The 22,768-nt window shown below is 36.9% G+C and overlaps 1 protein-coding gene across 1 annotated transcript in view; it reads right to left on the reverse strand.

The window, feature by feature from the left end:
- Positions 1-22,768, reverse strand: part of RPS6KA6 (ribosomal protein S6 kinase A6) — a 108,353-nt gene that overhangs the window by 13,922 nt on the left and 71,663 nt on the right. The window contains exons 13-20 of the mRNA XM_069067370.1: positions 22,109-22,211; positions 21,313-21,437; positions 20,658-20,783; positions 19,998-20,087; positions 19,202-19,360; positions 13,952-14,113; positions 11,126-11,202; positions 8,335-8,452 (exon numbers count right to left, since the gene is read on the reverse strand). Coding sequence (XP_068923471.1) covers positions 8,335-8,452; positions 11,126-11,202; positions 13,952-14,113; positions 19,202-19,360; positions 19,998-20,087; positions 20,658-20,783; positions 21,313-21,437; positions 22,109-22,211 — 960 coding nt within the window. The remainder of the gene's footprint in view (positions 1-8,334; positions 8,453-11,125; positions 11,203-13,951; positions 14,114-19,201; positions 19,361-19,997; positions 20,088-20,657; positions 20,784-21,312; positions 21,438-22,108; positions 22,212-22,768) is intronic.

Raw genomic sequence — 22,768 nt, forward strand, 5'->3', positions numbered from 1 at the left:
GCCAGGTAAAAGCAGGAATGTAGAAGAAAAATCAATACAATGAAACAGAATATGACATGTAACAGAACCGAATGCAGAATGCGACACATGATGGAGTCAAATGCAAATTACCAAAATTGATTTTCATTGAATCATTATCATTAGCAAAGTTTATGGAATGCTTAAACCTTTAAATACTTAAACCTTTAAATTAAATTAAATATTTAAACCTTTATTATCTCATAGATAATCTTCAGCCTGCTGCTATTTAAACTTGATCAATTGCTTTTTCCTCTATATTTAGGAGAGATAGGGGCAAGGGTGAAAGGAAAAAGGTTTGAGAGAGAACACAGAAGGCAGTCAGGCTTTTGTAAAATTGGGATCATAATGCTATACCATGAATTCTACCCTTTCTGTCAGAAAATATCCACTAGGGTCAGTTAGATAAGGAAAATATTTAGTCACAAAAAGTGAAAGGATAAAATAAGGCAAATATTAGCAGTTTGGTTGTAGCCTAGTCCTGAAGATTTTAGAATGTTAGAGCTAAAAGGGAATTTAGGTAATATTTAGTCTAAAACTCTCATTTGACAAATGGGAAAGCTGAGGCCCAGAGGACAGGAGAAACTTAACAAGGTGACATAGCTAGTTGGTTAAAGAAAAAATAACAACAGACTCAAGTCTCAGCTCCTAGTGCTGTGTTCTTTACACTATATCCCAGTGTACAGAAAAGGGAAATGTATTCTGGTTCACATTGGCCTTGGGATCACCCTGATCCTAAAGGACTCCAAGGTGACTAAATCCAGTTCTAAGGTTGCTCTTAGGGCTTGGATTGTATGTTCTTGGGTAGGATCACAAAATAAGGGCTAGAAGGAACCCTAGCACTCATTTAAACCATTCTACAGATGAAGAAACAGAGGCCTGCCACTTTCTCCTCCTTCACCTGTCTCACATAATTAAGTGGCCTTACTCCTTATCAAGGCTAACCCTTGTATTTGTTTAAACAATCCCATTCCATCCCATTTCCTCCAACAGATTGCCTCCACTGTCATTCCCACTATTTCATCTATTTTCAATCTCTCCCTAATGGCTCCTTTCCTACCACCTACAAACATGCCCATGTCTTTCCCATCCTGAAAAAGCCATCACTAAATCCTTCATCCCTGCTATCTATCATCCTTAATCTCTTCTGCCTTTTATGACTAAACTCCATGAAAAGGCCATACACAATAGGTGCCTCCACTTTCTCTCTTCTCAGTCTCTTCTTAACTCCTTATAATCTGGCTTCAGACCTCACCATTCCACTAAAATTGCTCTCTCCACAGTTACTAGCAATCTCTTAGGTGACAAATACAATGCACTTTTCTCAATGGTCATTCTCCTTAACTTCTCTGCAGCCTTTGACACTGTTCACCAGCCTATCCTTCTTGATACTCTCTTCTAAGTTTTTAGGACACTACTCTCTCCTGGTTCTCCTCCTACCTATTTAACCACTTTCCCTCTGACTGCTGAATCTTCCTCCAGATCACACCCTCTAATAGTAGGTGGCCCTTGGGGTTCTGTCCTGGGTCCTCTTCTCTTCTCCTTCTATACTATTTCACAGGTGATCCATGTGATCAGCTCCCCTGGATTTAATTAACATTGCTATGCTGATGCTTCTCAAATCTACCTATCCTACCCCAATCTTTCTTCTGACCTCCAATCTCACATTTCCAACTGTCTTTCATACATCTCAACTGGATGTCTACTACATATTTTAAAATCATTATGTCCCAAAACAAGACTTATTATCTTTCCCCCTAAATCCTGTCCCCACCTCCTACCTTCTCTATTATTGTAGCAGGTAAAACCATGCCCCCCAATCCCTCAGGCTCACAAACTAGGAATCTTCTTGGACTCTTTGCTTTCTCTCATCCCACAATATCCAAGCTGTTGACAAGGCCTGTCAATTATATCTCTGCAACATCTCCCAAATATAGCCCCTTCTGTCCTCTGATACTGCTACCATCCTGGTATAAGCCCTCATTACCTCATATGTATTGCAATAGCTACTGGTGGGTCTACCTACCTCCAGTCTTTCCCCATTCCAGTCCATCCTTCATTCAGCCACTTAAAATGATTTTCCTAAAATGAAGGTGTGATCATATCACACACACATACATACACATCCACCCCACTCAATGAACTCCAGTGGCTCCTTATCACTTCCAGGATCAAATACAAAATTCTCTGACATTCGTAGCCCTTTATAACCTAGATCCTCCTATCTTTCCAGTCATCTTATACCTTTAGGACTCTTTGATACAGTGACACTGGTTTCCTGGCTATTCCATGAACAAGACACTTCACCTCTCGGTTCTGAGCATTCTCTCTGGCTGTCCTTCCTCCATTCTGAGTACCAACCTGCCTAACTTCCTTTAAGTCCCAACTAAAATTACTCCTAAAGTCTCTTACCCAACCCCTCTTAATTCCCTCTGCTAATTACTTCCTACTTAACCTGTTTATATATAGGATATGTATGTATGTATGTATATGTGTGTACAGTTTATGTATAAGATATATATTTTTTATATCTTGTATATAACTTGCTTTCTCTATAATAGTTGGTATGTTGCCCCCCCCCATTAGATTGTGAGCTTGAGGGCAGAAATCATTTTGTGCCTCTTTTTGTATTCACAGTGCTTAGCAGAGTGCCTGGTATACAGAAGGCACTTAATAAATGTTTGTTGAGTGACTAAGTGACTTACACAAAGTCACAAAGCTACTACGGCAGGATTTGAGCCTTGGTAGACAATGAACAGTCATAAAACCTAGTCAATTAATATCTGGAAATAAGGATAGATTTTTCAATAGCAAAGTGGCTTCTCCTGAGGTGTGGAACAAAAAATAACTAATACATGGTGCCATCCCAGTAACTCTTAACATGATTTTATGGTCAATATTTGTTCACTTGGAAAGGTTTGAATAGAATGCTCTTTAGTTTGTGATAAATGGCTTCATAGCAGAAATTTAATACATGGTTTTATAACTTTCTTCTACAGAGTTCAAAGTATTTTATATGAAGCCTCATTAATCTTATAATTCTTCAGCATTTTTTTCAAATAAGAGGTAAGTTTTCCTTGTCAGAGTGGCAAGATGAAGACAGATAACAAATAAAAGTGTAATTAACTTAATATTCACTGAATTTTCATAATAGCTAAGATTAAAGGAAAATGAGCTCATTCATGGTCACAAAACAAAATCTGTCACCTCCATATGAATATTTTTCAGTTTTACAGAGTGGTCTTGGCAGAGTGATTATGAAAAAGAAAGGATGTAAGATTGTGCCACTGTAAGAGACTGGAGAATGGAGAATCCATTCAGAAGATACATTAAGAAGAAAACCATTACTAACTCAAAGTCATTAAACTTAATTCAACATGATTTGTAGAACTTTGCTATTCTTATATACAATAAAAGTCAAGAAAACCTTAAGTATTTAGGCTGAATGTGAGTAATAACCACCTTACCTATATCGCTCAAAGTACTGAAAGAGGTATAATCTTATTTGCAAACAGGTATGAACAATTGGGAAATTAATCAATTAGGGTCCTAACACTTTGACTACCTACTTTAATCTTTGAATTATTAATCATTGTTCCAATTAGTGACTATCAACATGGGGGCATTATAGTTGAATTTTCACAAAGGCCTTACAACTCCAGGTTTTGGCATTTGGCAACAACAAGGAAATAGTTTCATAGACCAACCATTCAAGCAAGATACTATGCCTTGATTCCAGGTAAAAGTACATGATCAATCTTCATAAACAGAATTCTAATATCAAAACTCTAATTGACAAACTTTCTAAGCTAACTTCTCAAATGGGTTTACCCAGAACTATACTCAGAAGAATTTGGTATCCAGTAAAAACTGTTGAATACAGAAAATACTAGGAGAATTTCATAACAACCTATAAATGGCCAAGCAACATGGACAATGCCAGAATAAGGCTTGTAAAAGTCTCTAGCATACTTAAATTGTATACTATAGAAACTAAATAGGACAATATAAAAGTATTTGCTTTGTTTGAGTCTTTTACTAGTTAAGCTGAAAATGTTTGCCAAGTCAATCTTGATTAAGTTCTATCTAGAACTAGAAAAAAAGTTTGAGTAAACTAAGTTTAAAACCTGACTAACTCTGGCTCCTTTAATTTAGTCACTCAGACAAGAAACTGTACTGACATTTACCTTTCTTCTCATCTGTGAAAAAGGGCACCAGGTACAAATGAAAAAATAAATCAGAATTCAGGAAAGGATTAAAGTGCTTAGGAAAGTAAGCCCCAACATTTTTGAAGTATCATTTTCATACAGTTGATGGACTACTGGTAGGCAATACTTAGTCACCTTATATAACTGAAATAATAAGTAAGTTTTAAAAAATCTTCTAAAGCTCCTTGAGAATAGAGATTGCTTCCTTCTTGGTGTCTGTATACCAAGCATAGTGCCTGGTACCCAGGAGGCATTGCAAGTAAAAAGAATGAAACAATCTCTACTTGCAAGGCCTTTATCTTCTAATGGGAGATGAAACAAGCACACCTAAAGTACACAAAGCATAAATATGAAATGCATACAAATATATACAAAGTTACTAAAGACAAGGTAGTTTGAGACCAATGGTACTAGCAGGTGGGGGGAATGAGGAAAGACTATGCTGAAGGTGACGCCTGAGCTGCATCTATGAGATATGGGTAAGGAAGAAGTGCATTCCAGACAAGGGGAATGGCCAGTGAGAAGGTGCTAAGAGCTATGGCCTCTGTAAGGAAAAGAAAGGCCATTTTGGGGCGATGATAGAGTATGGGAAGAAGACTAAATGTTCATTGAGACTGAAAAGCTAGGTCAGAGACAGGTTGTGTGAAACTTTAAAGGCTAAACAGGAGTTTGTATTTTATCCTAGAAGCAATGATACCTGCCCATATTAGGCAGATTTTACTGACTTCCATTTCCTCTGGGTTAATAATGTATTTTTATCTGTTAGTCTGATTTCATATTTTCCCTTCCTGACTTTATAAAGAGAACAATAAAGATGGTGAGTTGCTTTGGGGTTGGGGGAAAGAAGTCATCAGCAATTAATCATGTTAGGTCCAAGTGGTGCTCCAACTGTTCCTCTTGTGGTGATGGCGGATCAGGTCCAGGACTTCTCTCAATTTCTTAAGTCAGAGAGACTCTGGCCTTTACTGCCACTCTTCTACTCTCCCCCAAACATGTCATTCTGTCAGGAAATCAGTTTCCATCTGTGCTCAAGTATGTTATGTAAAGCATTTTAGATCTTTCAGAAAAGTTCATGAAAAACTCTCTTCTCAAAGGTAGACGATAAAAGCTGCTTTAAGTCACTATCAGAGCATTGCTAAAAGAAATACTACTCTGTGTTACTATATGTAAAATCATTTTAATCAGCTTGGAGATAAAAGGGTGAAGGCAGGAGAGCTATATGACTCTTCAATCCTTCAACAAAGGTTTATTGAGTGCCTAGTCTTTATGAAGCAATCATTTCTTTAAGAATAAGCAGAGATTTTCTTTATTCTGCTTGGAGAGAGTGGTAGGCCTCACACAGTGCTCTCTCCCTTCCTTCCCTGCTTCTTTCAGGAAGGGAAGGGAAAAGTTTCTAAGAGAAAGGAGCTAGAAGTATCCTTCATAACAGAGCAGGCCCAGGAATGATTCTCTAAGATAAAGTACCTGCATGTTTCATTTCAAGTTCATCATTCATAGCCTTCCTCAATTCCTTGCTAATAACATTACAAAAAAGTCCAAAAGGACATAGTGATAAAGCTTAGATTTTTTTTAAAAGTAAAAAATGTTATGTTACTAGTTACTTCCCACTCAAAACAATGAATAATAAATATCTAGATTCTACTGATAAATTGGCCTGCGTATTTTCTAAAAATAAATCGACACCAGAAAAAATCAACTACAAAGAACAGTTAGAACTCAATGTGGAACAACTGAATGGTTTAACATTGGAAAAGGAGTATATCCTGCAAAATGCCTGGCTGGATAAATCAAAAGCTAGAATCACGGTTGCCAAGAGAAACAATTAACAATCTCAGATATGTATACAATACCACTCTAATGGCAGAAAGTGAAGAAGAATGAAGAAGGGTGAGAGTATAAAAATTGGCTTGAAGCTTAACATTAAAAAACTAAGATTCTGGCAAATGGCCTCATCACTTCTTGGCAAAGAGGGAGAAGAAATGGGAGCAGTGTCAGATTTTATATTCTTGGGCTCAAAGATCACTGCAGCCATGAAATTAAAAGATGCTTGCTCCTTGGAAAAAAAGTCATGGCAAATTCAGACAGCCTATTAAAAAGCAGAGACCTCACCTTGCTGACAAAGGTACATATAGTCAAAGCTACGGTTTTTCCAGTAGCAACGTATGGATGTGAGAATTAGACTATAAGGAAAGCTAAGTGCCACAAAATCAATGCTTTCAAATCATGGTACAGGAGAAGACTTTTGAGAGGCCCTTGGACAGCAAGGAGACCAAATGAGTCAATACTTAAAGAAATTAATTCAGGCTATTCACTGGAGGGTCAAACACTGAAGCTGAAACAAATACTTTATCCACATAATGAGAAGACAGGACTCTTTGGAAAAGCTTCTAATGTTGAGAAAGACTGAAGGCAAAAGGAAAGGGTGACAACAGAGAATGATATGAATAGATAGTGTCATGGAAGCAAAGAACAGGAGCTTAGACAGACTTCCAGAGATAATAGAGGATAAAAGGGCCTGGCATGGTATGGTCCATGGAGTCACAAAGAGTCAGCCATGACTGAACAAGAAAAATCAAGTATCAAGATAAACAGAAGGAGCTATGGTGTGGGAAAATATCAATCCTATTTCAAAATGAGCTTTTCCCCCTGAGGTGATTTACCTTGCTAATTACACTTGGCCTAGTTAGTACTGAAATTTGTTTACATTCCAGCAACAGATATTATTTGGTAACAGGGGAATATGACCCAGAACTATGTACGGCAGGGCAAAATCAGACTGGAATTAAACTATAATTATTGATAATCCACACATATTTAATTATCAGTATTTAACATTGACATACAGACAGAGAAAGCATCAGATACTCTATAAACCCCCAATCTGCTAATATAATTTAATAAATTTAGTTAATATTTTACAAACATTTGATTCCACAAACATTTATTTGGTACCTTTTAGGTGCAAGGCTTTGGTGATACAAAGACAACAAAATAGCCAAGGAGCTTATCTTCAACCAGAGGAGCTTAAACTCCTACAGTACAATAGTATGATACTAGGTGGTTAGTGGTAATAAAGATTAGTAAAAGTTTCATGTAGAAAGAAGACATGTGAGCTGGCTCTTGGAGGAAGTTAGATACAGAGAAGCAGAGGTCAGGAGGGAATGTTTTCAAGAGACAGGGAACAAGTCTGTCCCAAGGCCCAGAAGTGACAGATGTGATGTCAAATTTGGGAAACAGCCAGTAGGCTAGCTGGGCTTTGATGTAGGTGGGAGTCAGATTTTGGAGGCCCTCAAGTTCCAGCGTGAGACATTTATATTTTATCCTGGAGGCAAATAAAGAGCCACAGAAGACTTCTGAGCAGGGAAATGACATGGTGACATTTGTGTTTGGCAGCTGTAGGAAATCTATATGGAGAGGTGAGAGCCTAGAAGGAGACAGTCCAATTAGAAGGCTAAGAAAAGAGTTCAGCTGAGGGAGAGCTTGGACATGGAGTAGTGCGAGATAGCGAGAAGTTCAGCATGACCCCCAGATTGCAAGCTTCAGGGAATGGGAAGATACTGTTGTCTTCTACAGTAATAGGGAATGTAAGAGGTGGGGAGAGGGTTTAGGGGAAAGATAATGAGCTGTTTTGGACATGGTGAATTTATCTACTGAACTTTGAGGTGTCTGAAAGGCAACTGGAGATGGAAGATTGGAGGTCAACACAAAGCTTGGGGCAGGATAGGTAGATTTGAGAATGTCACCATAAAGATGGTAATTAATTAAATCCCTGGGAGCTGATGAGATCACCAAGTGAAGTAGTGTAGAAAAAAAAAGAGAACAAGGCCTAGGACAAAACCCTGAAGGGACCTCTATGGTTAGAGTGTGTTACCTGGTACAAGAGTCATAAAAGGAGACTGAGCAGAGGTCAGAGAGGTAAAAGGGGACCCAGGAGAGGGACAGGGACTGTTTTTCACTTGTATTTATATCCCCAATTCTCAGCACAGTGCTTCACCCATAAGTAAATATTTAATGAGTGCTCATTCTTTTATTCATTGATTTAAAATACTTCAGCTGTCCATAATACATTTGCAGGCTTTAAGAATGTTATAACAAAACATATTTACACCTTTGCTGCATCTGAAACAGTGTCCCAGTTGCCACCACTTAGAGAGAATTTTCCACTACCTATCCGTAACAGGATTTCTTCAGGAGTATCATTGGGACCATTAGCAAAAGGAGTATAGCTATAAAAAAAAAGAACACACATTTTAGGAGCCAATCAAAGATTACATATATAAGAAATCTAATAAAAATATGAATATAAGACTTCAGGAAAATATTCACTAAAGAATGAAGGTCATCTTCCTAATACTCAATTTTGTTATTGCCCACATCTCTTTTTCCATCACAATTAACGCAACACAACATTAGACCTATTAACAAAATACTCTGCACAGGGTTTGTTGTTGTTGTTGTTGTTACTGAGTCATTTCAGTCATCTCCGACTCTTCATGACCCCATTTGGGGTTTTCTGGGCAGAGAGAGACACTGGAGTGGTGTGCAATTTCCTTCTCCTTACTAAATGTTAAATGTTATTATAAAGTTAATAAGAATATTTAACCTGCACCTACAGGGGCTTATACATTTTGTGCTCAACAATCTTTTAGTCTAGAACTCTTAGCCTAAAATCAAACCAGAAAACAAAGCCAATGTTATAATTTTTCCCCAAAAAATTATTACCAAACCACAAATTTCCAACCAGAATAAAGTTTATATTTTGTATATATTCAGGGATATGTCAGTTTTAATAAGGGAATTCCCATTCAAGTAAAACATTTTAATGATAATTTATAATAAGACAGTTGCTATTTAAATTTAGGATTAAACTAATTCAGAAATTAAAAAATAAGCTTTCTCAATTCAGCACCTTTTTCTTGACACCTTCCAGGGGACACACTGTAAGAAGTTGCATGCCTTAATTTGGAAACTATTTTCTAAATATGAGTTAAAGGCATGCCACATACCTAGAGGAATGAAAATTTACACATAAATCTGACATTATTTGATTTTTAAAATCTCATAAACTGGTACTTTCATTTTTTGGAAAGGTAGAATGCACAGATAGTCAGAGCTGGAGTCAGGAAAACCTGGATTTAAGGCCCACCTCTGATCCATCCTGGCTGTGTGACCATAGGTAGGTCACTTACCCTTTCAGTGCCTCAGGCAGCTCTCTGAGGCAATAAATTGGAATGAAGAGGCTTATCTGCATGGGTAGAGGAGGTTTCCTCAATTTAGTTTGCTACACCAATGAAATCTAGGGTCTTTTTTTTTTTAAAGCAATTGGGGTTAAGTAACTTGCTCAAGGTTACACGGCCAGTTATTTCTGGGTGTGGTGGTAAGTATCTGAGCCCAGATTCGATCCCAGGTCATCCCGACTCTGGGGCCAGTGCTCTTACTCACTGTGCTACCTGGCCGCCCCTATCTAGGGTCTTCTTAACCATTTTCCCCTTACACACAATTCTCTGGAAGTTACCTTTCACAAGAAAAAGGAACAACAAATGGATATACTAATATCAGAGCAGATGGTAATGCACCCATTGTTTGGGTCTGACAAAGCTGATTTATGTTTAAAAAAAAGGTGGGGGGAGCAAACTTTATGATTAGTGCTAAAAGATTTAATTAACTAATGCTCTATCTAATATTAGTCAATTGTGGACAAAAATAAATTTAAACCAAGAATTTTTTTCCCCAACCATGGAGTAGATAATATATTTGAATCCCACAAGCTAGAGTTAGTATTCTAGGGATAGAAAACTTTAATGCTGATCACTCATTCTGAATAGCTTGTTTTGGTATGCCAAGTCTGATATGCAGTCTTTCACCAATGCAACTACTAAATTTATTGATAAGCACTTTACTGAGATAAGTACAATGATTTTTATACAAATATGCAATTATTTTCATAAATTTTTTAAAATACAAGTTCATGACAAAGTCTCTAGATAATCATAAAACATTTTAAAGCCATACTTTTTATATGAAAGAACTGCTTATGGTGCATCTACTACATCTCTAGCATTATATTCTAATTGTTATCTATATTTTTCAAAACAAATCACATCTCAATATATTATTATGCTATTCACTTATCTTCATCCATTATAAGCCTTTCTTTGTATCCAGTGCCTGGCACATAGTAGGTGCTTCATAAATGCTTGCTGACTGACCAGATCAGTGGTTATTTCCCCACTAAGGTTTTCTCAGAACAAACTTGACAGCAAGAAACATTTGTTTTCACTTCTAAACAAACCTACTCAAAAGAGGACTCATTGTTAAGGGCCACAAGACATCTGGCTTATTAGGTGTATATTGCCAATGTTAACATCAGCAACTGTTATCACACTTCAAATATTTCAGGCATTTTATTAAGCCCTTTCAAGGCAGGCACAGGTCTCAGTTTAAACTGAAAGAAGTTATTTGCTGATCTTATCAAGTACTCCTTCTGTATTATTAAGAGTCATATTTCACTTCTAGCCCTTAACTATGACTCAGTAGTAATAAACTGGGTGGCTTCTTGCTTACACATGCCACTTCTTTTCTTATCAACTATTACTTTTACAAAATTTTAAAAACAGACTACTATATAAAATTAATACTAGATCCTAATAAGAAATCTAATTTGAAAACATCTTTTTGTTCAAAGGCTAAAATTTTTGGCTTGATCAAGGTATCAAGAAATGACTGTAAATGGGCAAGTTACTTCAGCATAGCTATCTAATCAATAAGGGAATAGGACACAGTAGTCATATCAATTCTGAAAGAGAAAGTAGAATCTTTGACAAATGAAAACCATCCTTTCCTTTAGGACTCTTTTCACCCCCCAAAATAATACTGAGTGAGGTGTGAATATTTCTTACCCAGCCAGCATTGTGTAAAACAGGACACCCAGACTCCAAATATCACAAGCAGCATCATAACCTTGCCTCATGAGAACCTAAGAAACACAAATTAGAGGTACAGAGAAACAACATTATAAGTATTAGCTGTGGATTACAAATTCAATACATTTGAGTAGTCTTCCACCCCAAAGCAAGATGAATGACTTCCTGAACCAGCATCTCCAAGATATTAGTGATCTAGAAGAGACAGCAGAAGAAGCAGAGAGAAAGGCTGCTTGGTCAGACGTGAGGAGGCTAGTCCCTCATCTCCTGTGAACCTCAGTTCCCTCATCAGTTAAATGATTTCTAGGCCCTTCTAGGTATAAAACTCTGTGATCACGATCAAACTCTTGAGATCTTTTCAATTGTGAGTAAATATTCACTGGATACTGTTTCAGCACTTGTGTTCGTGCACACATGGGCACAGGACTTTTAAGAGCAGTTGCAAGACCAAAAAAAGAGGTATAAGACATGGCCCAGCCTAAGGCACTGAGATACACCTACTTATGAAAGGTCAAAGAATCTAAGGGGCCAAATGATAACAGAAGGCAATATGAGAAATGTAACAAGACATATTATATGAGCAGTATGAAGGCGTGAAGAAATCTGGTTTATGTTTTGCGACAATTTCTTGGAAAAAAAAGTCCATTTAGGTCATAAAAATATGGGGGATTAATTGTGAATGTCTTAGATAATCTGTCATAGCTTTTTGAAATTGGACATGACACTAATTCAATCCAATAAAAACCAAACAGCATATTCAGTTGAAAGCTTCCTATGAAATGAACATAAGTTTAAAACTGTGGAAAAAAATACTAAGGAAATAAAATAGTCATATTCTTTTCACTTAGAGAAATTAGTCCACTGCAAAAGCCTCCAGGCATATGGACAAAATATAAACATTATTAATGCATTAACGCAGAATTGCATAACAGCATAAAGTTTTCATAAAAAGACTAAAAAATCATATTTGGCTTTGACAGTTGCCAGACATGAGTCTAAGTATATAACTAACAAAATTCAAGTGTTTTTTCAGACAGAGAATTCAAAAAGAAAAAGCAAAACTGAGTAGCTGAAGAAGCTTTCAACTTGTGTAATCGCCTCCCACAAATAATACAAACAGGGATCCCAGTTCCTGATAATGAGGCACTGCTAAATGCCCTTCCTATCAGTTGTAGCCCATATCAGCCCCTCAGTTATCTGAAGAAAGAAATTAAGAATGATGTAGATTACGGAGCATGAAGCATTGCAGTCATATTAGGATTGTCAAAAGGATAGAAGAGGATCTGATCTATGATGGAGGCAATGGAGAAATATGAGTAATAATGAAAGCTCTCATTTATTTAAGGTTTGTCAAGTGCTTCAACATACATTACCTTATTTGATTCTTCTCACAAAGACCTTGTGAAACAAGGGTCATTATTAACCCCATTTTATGGATGAGGAAACTGAGGTTCAAAGAGGTTTAGTGACCCGTCTGGCTGTGAAGGGTCTCAAGTAGGATATGAACCCAAGTCTTCCTCCTCCAAGTTCAGAACTGTAGACCCTATGACAATGAGTCTTTCCAGTCAATTTCTTTGCTTGACATTGTATTTTTAGGTTTACAAAGTGTTTTATTCACAACAACCTGGTGAACCAGGTGGTGAATTCTTACTTCTATTTTGTAGCTGAAGGGAGAAGTGAGAGACAGAAAGGTAAATTGACTTGCTCAGAAGGGAACCCCAGTCTCTAGGCTTCTGGCTCCCCAGCCAGTCACACTGTGCTTCTTCTACTCCAACATATCTTCCAATAACCCTTTCCTAGCTTGTTAGGAAGAGGGCAATCAGCAAGTTGGCAGTGGGTTGTTTTACCCCTAGCACTTCCTTTGTCCCACGCGTATACAGAAGGAAGGCTTACATTGTCTCTTCATTAGGGTCAAGAATTTCAAACCCTGTTGTACAATAAGAAAGAAGGGGTATGGAAATCAGCTCAACAGATATTCATGAAGTGCCTCTTGGACACTGGCACAAGGATGGAGCTCAGAGGAGTCACCCTCTGCACTGTCTGTGCTCCCCTTCACCAGGTAACAAGCTAAATGGACAAAGTGAGAAAGTGAGGACAGTGGAGCCAAGTTGTAGAAGCACTGCTGCTGCCACTCCTCTGCCCTAGCACTTTCAATGCCTGCTGCCCCCTACACACCAGGCTTAGGAAAAGCTTCAAGACCCAGGCTGGTGGGACAGAGTAGTTGGAGCTGAATTCTAGGTAACCCACAGTTGATGCATGTAGATCTACACAACTCTCTAATCAGCTCCCTCTTCTCTTGATCTCCTTTCTAAGGTATGAGAGTAAATGAAAACAGTCATTCATATGTGAAATCTTTATTTGGGAGGTAAAATCCCTTTGTGACAGAGCTCTAACTTTTTAATTTATTTTTTAAAACCAAAAACTAGCTTGGGAGTCTGGACACCTGAGTTCTAGTCCCAACTCTGCCACTGTAAGACTTTGAGAACAAATCGTTTCACCTTTCAGGTCCTTAGTGTCCTCTGATTCTAGAAAAATGAAGAACTTATAGCATGGTCCAATCCGGTTGGTTTGGAAGACTGAAGGTTTGTATTAAAAGATAACACTATCTTGGTTACTAGGTCGGTAAGATAAGATAAAAACAATTCTTACTTTATGTTACCTGCTCTAAAATGATCATAGCTAACATGTTCAATCCATAGAAAAGAACACAAAGCAAAAATTGAACAAAATGCATCGCACCTCACACAGTTTTATCACATGACAAATGCAGAATTATAAAATAAAATGCAGTTTGAAGGCTACCTCAGGTGCTACAAAGTTGGCAGTATAGCAGGGAGTTAAGAGAAGTCCATTTTCTCCTCGAAGTTGTTTAGCAAACCCAAAGTCACAGATCCTAATAGAATCAGCGTTAGTTGAGTCGTCCATATATAAAATATTACTAGGCTTAAGGTCTCGATGAACCACCTTGAAAACAAAATGAAAGACATTTTAAATGTTGGCTCCTAATAAAGACATGCAAAACAAAAAATCATACTAAGTACTTTGAAAATTTAGAATTGCCCCACTTACAAAACTTCTGAATTTCTTTTGGCACTGTGACTCTTTCACTGAGAAGTCTCAAAACTGGATTTATCCATAAGATAGTTACTACTTACCACGATTTACCAAGGGCCCTAAACTCTGTGTATACTATGCTAACCATATCAATTACTGGCCTCCTCCAGCTATCTCTGTTCTTAGAGGACAAAATCTTATCGTCTTGTCATCTTTGTCTGGACCACTGCTGACCATTCTACTATGTTAACGCACAGATTAAATCATAATTTAGGTGATGGCCTGTGGAATGAAAATGTTTAAAAACCACTTCTTCAGTGATATGTGATGTTTTAAAAGAGTAAAACCTATTCAACTCTGTGTGTGTGACATCTAATGTGGATTTTAAAAAAATTCATAAGAGAAGGAAGGATTTCTGCTCAGAAGAATCAACTCCAGGTTACTCACAAGTGAATTATTCATTGCAACCCAGAAATTCTCATCTGCTATCAATTCAATAGAATCCTGGGCTCAAGAGGGAGTAAGGCTTGACAATGGAAAGGATGTCCTACATGTTTCTGTAGGTATGGTTCTTCTGAGTCTATTTCTAAGTCAGGTTTTAAAAAAACTTATCCATGTTTATCAGAGAATTTTAGAGCTGGAAGGAACCTTGGAAGTCTTCTGTTTCAATCTCCTCATGTTATAGATGAGGAAATAAAGGGACAATTTCAATGTTACACAGCCAATCAGTGGCAAACCCAAGATGAGAACTCAGGTCTCCTGATTCCTAATCCAAATACCTTCCACCATGGAATGTTGCTGCTGTTCAATATTACTTCCCACACTACTTTCTTACATTGGTATGTATTAACCAACTGAATTTTGTACAATTTAAAGCATTTAATCATCTGTCTTCTTTGTAAAAACTAAGCCACGACTTCTTAATTTATTTCAGGATGTTCCCTATATAACTACTCCTTTCTTGATGTCAGACTTTTAATAAAATCCTTCACAAACCAAATTCCTTGAAATGACTGCATAATGTGAGAATAGGGACAGGTTTCCAACCTCCTGCTGTCATTACTCCAGACACCAGGAAGAGAGATGTGCAGAGAATGAAATAATACAGCCTCCCAACCAACAAGCCCCAATATTACTACATAAGATGGAAATGTGCCACATATGCTCTCATACAATTCTTTTATGTTTCAGTGGTGAATTCAGAAGAGATTTAGGAAGGAATTTAAATAATAATTAGGTAAAAGCGTTATTTAACTGATTAAAAAAAGGAATTAAATTAGGGCCCTTGGGCACAAAGCAGAGAATTAATAAGGCATATATGATTTCACTAATTCCTTAACCTTTCCAATATCATGAGCTCTATGAATATGATGCTCATAAAGTATCTAAGTGACATAAAATGTGATAGAAATTTGATGTTATATCATATTCCATACAAATGAGGGAAAATATAAATTTCATTCTGAACTGCGTTCCCTCAACTCTCACCCCCATGCCACCTCCCCCCTCCCAAAAAAACCAGGAAAAACAAACCTGCTGAGAAAGCAGCATGGTACAAGAGAAACCTACTGTGGCTGAAGTCAGAGAGCTCTGCTTTGCCATTTACCACCTGAATGATCTCTGGCAAGTCACTTCACCTTGCTAAGCTTTAGTTACCTCACTGGCAAAACGGGGTGGAGGGGGCAGGAGATGGGACACGGGACTCAATCATTTTTCAAGTCTCTTCCAATTCTAAAATCTTCTGATCCTATTTATACCCTTGGCTCAAAAAGCTTCTGTGGCTCTTCTTTACCAAATCAAGTCCCGATTCTTCAGCCTGGTTTTCAGAGGCCTCCCTAATCTGAGCCAGCCTGGTTTTCTTAGTCTCATCGACCACCTTCCTCCACATCTCATTCTCCAGCCCAAATGGACCACTGAGCATGCTAAGTGACTTTCTGCACTGGGTCGTCTCTGTGCCTCGTGCATTTAGTCCCCTCCACCAGAAATGATTTTCCTCCCTTCTTCAGGAAGCTGCACTTACTGAATAGCACGAGGCCAGAACTGTATCCTACTCGGCTTTGTATCCAATGCAATAAATATTTTTTTAAGTGCCTACTATGTGCCCGGCACTGGGCCAAGCACTCTTGATACAAAAGAGGCAAAAGACAGCCTCTGTCTTCAGAGAGCTTACAATCTAAGGGGGAAGATAATAGGCAAACAACATGCAAAGCAAGCTATATACAGAATAAATAAGAAATAACTAAGAGAGAAAGCACTGGAATTAAGGGGGTTACAGAAGGCTTCCTGTAGAAGATGGGATTTTAATTGGGACTTAAACAGAGTCAGGGAGGACAGGAGTCAGAGTGGAAGAGGGAGAATATTCCAGGCATGGGGGAGAGCCAGAGAAAATACTCGAGTCAAGAGATGCAGGGTCTTGTTCATGAAATAGCCAGGGCATCAGAGTCACTGGCTGCACAGTGCCTAGTGAAGTCTCTTGCATATATGTGTTTCAATGAAATGTCTTTATTCACTTGACCAAACATCCAAGGCAATTTGGAAGAGTGTGTCCTCTAAAATGTGTATCTCCAGAAGTTATCCTTTATTTCAGTAGCTAATCTGAGAATTATTGGTTCATGAATGTCCCAAGCCCTTTGTGAACCTATTTCTACTTCAATCACTGCAACCTTTTGAGGTAAAGAACTCCACATTACAAATAACTCTCAGAATTCATGATTATTTTGGTATGTTCTAAAATTACCTCTCCTTTCAAACTTTTAGATTTTTTTTCTCTCTAGCATTCAAAAATCTGGTAAATAAATTTCTATTTGCTTTACCTATACCATTTTACATATATGAATTATTATCTTTACTTAGCCCATTCTAGCCCCATGAGTCTCAATCTTTTTGGTTTCCCTTTCTGTGTAAGCTATTATATCTCCTTTGAATATTTATTTCTGGATGTTTTTTCTCTTACAAAGCACAGAGAATATAATTATACACAACAGCTCAAATGAAAAATGACATTTGAATACATACACATTTGTCCTTCAAAACCACAGCGCCCAAATAGAGTATTTTAAAACAAATTAAATCACATTAATAAGATGGATGATGAAAGACTACTTTGCAGGATGACAGAAGATCTAAGATTCCCAGTGAACTAAAAGTTCCCTAATTAGAGGGTCACAGAAAATTTAGAAATAAATTCGAAGAACTGTGCCACAATAAATCAAGAGGTAAAAATAGGACCATTGAGGAAACAGAAGTTAAGACTTTAGGCATGAAATATGCATTGCATTTTTGTTTCTAACCTTACTGAGGTACTAGATCTGACATTTATTACTATAAAAGAAACATTTATTAAGTACCTACTATGTGTCAGGAACTGTGCTAAGTGCTGGGGATATAAGAAGAGACAGAAGATATAGTCCCTGTGCTCAAGTAGATCATAACCTAACGTGACAGACAACAAATATGTACAAACAAGCTATATACAGGATAAATAGGAAATAATTAAAAGACCACCAGAATTAAAGGGGGTTGGGAAGCTTCCTCTACGAGATGGGATTTTAGTTGGAACTTGAAAGCAGGGAAGCCAGCAGATGATGAGGAGGGAAAGCACTCTAGGCATGGAGGACAAACATAAAAAAATGACCAGAGCTTTGAGATAAAGTGTCTTATTTCTGGGAAGTCACTGGACTGAAGTGTAAGTGGTGGCAAATAAGGTATAAGAAGATGCAAAAGTATGTGTGTGTGTGTGTGTGTGTGTGTGTGTGCGCACACGCGTGCGTGCGTGCACTAGATTATAAGGGTTTTGAACATCAAACAGAATTTTGAATTTGATCCTGGAGGGGATATGGAGGCACTGGAGTTTTCTGAGTAGGGAGATGACAGAGCAAATCTGAGTTTTCAGAAAAATCACTTTGGTGGCTAAAGAGATGGGCTGAGGTGGGGAGACAATTGAGGCAGACCCAGGTATGATAAAGGCCTGCACTAGAGAAGTGGCAGCGTCAGAAGGGAGAAGGAGAGTATTTGAGAGATGCTGCAAAGGTGAAATTGACAAACCTCGGTAACAGGCTACGGATAGGAAGGAGGGAGGGGTGTGTGAGAGATACTGCAGAGTGGAGGATGACACCAAGGTTGGGATCCTGAAGGGCTGGGAGGGTGATATTATCCTCAACAGTAATCTGGAAGGTAGGGGACAGTGTTTAAGGGGAAAGATCTGCTTTGGACATGTTGTTTTAGATATCTACTGGATATGCAGTTTAAGATGTCTGAAAGGCAGCCAAATATGTGAGACTAGAGAGAGACTGGGGAAGCAGAGATAGATTTGAGAATCATCAGCATAGAGAAGGTAATTAAATCCATAGAAGCTGAAGTAGAATAATGGGAGAAGAGAAGAGGTCCCAGGGACACCTTTGGTTAAAGGGTGGGATCTGAATGAGGGTACAGCAAAAGAAATTGAGGAGTAGTCTGACAGGCAGAAGGAGAATATCTATCTCTAAATGTGCTAGAAGTAGAAATGGGGTAAATGTAGAACAGATGTAAGCTGGATATAAATAATTTATTGACACTCAACACTGCAGTGGTTACTGAACAAGTTTCTGGGTAGCTAGAAGAGCACTGTGTCTAGAGTCAGGAAGACCTAAGTCCAAACCAGGCCTCAGATAATTACTAACTGTGTGACCCTAGACAAGTCACTTCACCTCTATTTGCCTCACTTAACTCATCTGTAAAATGGGGATAATAATAGCTCCTACTTCTTCCAGTAAAAGATCAAATGAGATAAAAATTATAAAGTGCTCAGCACAAGTGCTTTGCACATAGTACTACATGAATGTTACCTATCATTATTATCATTACTATTATTATTATTTAAATTGGATACAGGTAGCTGCTTAGGAAGGTTTCACAGGGGGAGGATGCCTGAGCTGATTTGCCAAAGTGTCCCTCCCATTCCCTTGGGTTTATACAAATACAGCTGCCAGAATTGAACTGAATAAAATAACTTGGACTTACTCCTTGACAGTGAAGGTAGTCAACTGTTTTTGTTATTATATATAGTACATCACTGGCCTCCCGTTCTGAAAAATACTTTTGTCTGAGAATACGATCAAGTAGTTCTCCTCCTTTCATCAATTCAGTAACCAGGTAAACATATCTACCATCATCATAGACCTGTTTAAAAAGAAAAAAAAAGTGATTTGGATTTTATACTTTTTATCATTAATTTCTTTAAATTTGTTTCAATTAATGACAATACACTTCTCTCCCTTCTATTAAAATTTTTGTTACATTTACAGGCAAGCAAAACAAATTAAAGCAATGACCATATCCACTAAAATGTCTTAGTTTGCACCCTGAAGCCACCACTTTTCTGTCAGGAGGTGAGTGCCGTGTTTCATCATGAGTCCTCTGGAAATGTAGAATTTGATCACATTCATACGGCATAACTTGGTCAGATATCCTCCAATATCCTCTATTTAAAGATTCCTCGCTCCTATGTCCTAAAGACTACTGTCTAAACAAAAGTGATTCACCCAAAGGCTTGTGAGCCCTGTTTTGGAAAACTCAATACCAGTCTACATCAATGATATGTAGCAATAGTTTGAACAGGGCAAAGACCTTGGTCAGGTCCCAAACAACTGTGAATTAGCTTTTACAATCCTCAGATTCTTCCAAAAAGCTTGTACATGCTGTTTACAAAAATCAGGTATATTTATATATGATCTTACACAAAATAATTCATTAGGCATTCATCAGATTCACCAGATTGCTTAACATTCATTAGATTTTTAAAAAAATTAATACTTACATCCTTTAAAGTGATAATGTTGGGGTGCTGTCCATAACGCATCAAAATCTCAATTTCTTCTGAGGGGTCTCTCTTACTTTTGTCAATGATCTGAGAAATAAGATGGGCAAGAAGTTCAGATAAACTAAAATTTCAATTTTCTTTATCATAAAAGCATCAAATGGTGTAATGAAAACTTTTCTAATTAAAGGGATGTAGGCATATTTTGTATTCTAGAAATACCTAAAAAATAAGAGTAATTACAATATTTATCTACATTTGAACAAAGAAATAGATTTTCCTTTTATCCCACTTCTTTTAAAATAAGGGCATAACAGTGTTGATGCAAAGAGTAAATTAGAAAATATGCTTTGACACATAATTTCTTATTAACTTAAAACTATTTTAAATTCTTATCCAAACAATTATTGAGTAATTGTGAGGATTAATTTTTAATTACAATATATTACTTTTTTGAAAGTACTACAAGAATGAAAAATATGAAATTTACTATTCTTCAAAAGAAATTCTTGGTAGAACCTATTTCAAAATTTAAGATGTGAACTCAGATTCCTCTCCTTTATTTTTCCTTCCCTCTCAATCACTCTGCCCCAGTGAGAACATAACTAAAGCAGATCACTCCAAATTAAAATATAGAAGAAAGAAATTTAGAGACAATACCTTCACTGCAAATTCCATGTTGGTAGCCATGTGTATACATCGCTTGCAAACAGAATAGGAACCAACACCAATATCCTCCTTTGGTTCATACACATCACTAAATTGTGCACTGCTTCCATGTAATTGCTTTGAAAAAAAATCAGAGAAAAACTGATAATGCATTTAAAACATATCTGTCCATCAAGGAGAATGGAAACTTGACCTCCCACAATTTTCTGTGTTTATTTCCTAACTATGTGCTTAACATAAACCTTAAAAATCATGCAAAAAATCTGAGTTTGAGGAAAGCATATGCTCGCAATATAAACAACTAACAAATGATGAACCAAGTTTAAATTACAAGACACTCTGGACTTTTTAAATAAGACCAATCAACAAACCGATAAAGCCCTTACTATGCCTCAAGGCCAAAAGTACACAAATCACCACTGTATGGGTCGTATTGCTTACTTGATTTTTTTTTAAAGAATAGTTTTTCACTTTTAAAGTATGATTATTTCTTGCCATTTTCCCCAATGGAAAGTTGAAAATTAACTACTATCATAAATGGTGCCTATAATATAGGTTGGCCATTGAGATGCTTTAAAACTTAAAACTCTTTTTTGTCCCAAGGAAATAATGCTGTAACTGGAAAAAACAATCAGATGTCATTTACCTGTACTATTGGCAATATATTTGTGAGAGGAGAAATTTTCTGATCTTCTAGGGCAGTAGTTGCAACAAAGCTAAATCCTTTGAAAAGTTGATGTGCATTAGCACTGGGTGGAACTCCAGGAGAATCTAGTTTTCAAACGCATAAATTTTATAAAAAATTAAAAATTTTCACAGCATACAATTATACTCTTTTTGGCTGAAGGTAAATCTTGATTAAAAAATGCAACTCTACTAAAACAAAATGTATTCCATTAAAAAAATTAAGTCATTAATATAGAAGGTATTATTTCCTCTTTTTCAAACTCCTCCAACCAAAACAATGAAAAACTAAAGAAATTCTAAAACAAGATAAGAAAATATATATTTACATTTCATGACCAGTCTTAACCTTCTTATCCCTTGCTCCCTACTCTTCCAAACATCTCCTAGTTACAGATTCCTCTTGACCCTAGTTCCTAAAGACTTCGGTCTAAACAAAAGTGACTCACTAAAAGGTTCCTGAGTCCTATTTTGGGAAATACTATCCTAGGCCACAGCAATGATGGAGCAACAGTCTGAGCAGGGCAGTCACTGGTCTGGTTCTTACCACTACAATCTGCTGATTCCTCCAAGACGTTTGGACATGGTGAATACAAAACTCATATAAAACATGTATACAAAAACATGATCTAACACAAACTAATCTATTAAGCATAATTATTTCACAGTCAAACTTTTTATCCTTGTAACTTCTATCTGTGAAGTGAAAGAATGGTTTATTCATCAGACCTAACTTAATCCATATAAATGTGTATTACCTTTGGGTGTTTTTGCAGTAAATTCAGGATCAAAACAAAAAGTGTCTTCTGGTTTGCCAGATGCAGGTTTGAAGGGGGGTTGAATTTCTCTTCTATATAATTTCTAAAAGAAGAAGTATAGGGTAATGCCAAAACTTATTAACATGGAAAAATTATTCTATTTTCCAAGTTAAAGTAGACAATAGTCACAGCTTAATCTTAACAAGTTACACAAAATGACAATATATTAATAAGTATAAATGGAACACGTCAGGTTAGATTTACCAGATAAATTTCAATAGATTTTCAAATATCTGCTAATAAAATAAGTTCATTAAATTTGGCAGAAGTTGTACTGAACTCAATGAGTAGGTCAAGGAACACAATGAGGATGGAGACGCTCAAGGTTGCATTTGCAAGAGATGAGATTATTCATTTTCAAATTTTATTAAAAACTGGTTTAACTCCCTAGTGATAACAACACATACCCATGTGGTCATGCAGGAATAACTAGCAAAATTCAAGGATTCTGAAATCTAAGGCTACCATACAAGCAGTATTTCTACAATATGAAATCCATTCATAGTATATGATGCCTGAAAACTTGAAAAACATCTAGAATCTCAAATATTTTCTGGAAATTTTTACGATGTAGGAAATATAAATGAAAACAGGCTGCTT

This window comes from Petaurus breviceps, unplaced genomic scaffold (genome assembly GCF_028583685.1).
Source record: "Petaurus breviceps papuanus isolate PSGF00001 unplaced genomic scaffold, PetGlider_PUasm1.0 90747, whole genome shotgun sequence".
NCBI lineage: Eukaryota > Metazoa > Chordata > Mammalia > Diprotodontia > Petauridae > Petaurus > Petaurus breviceps.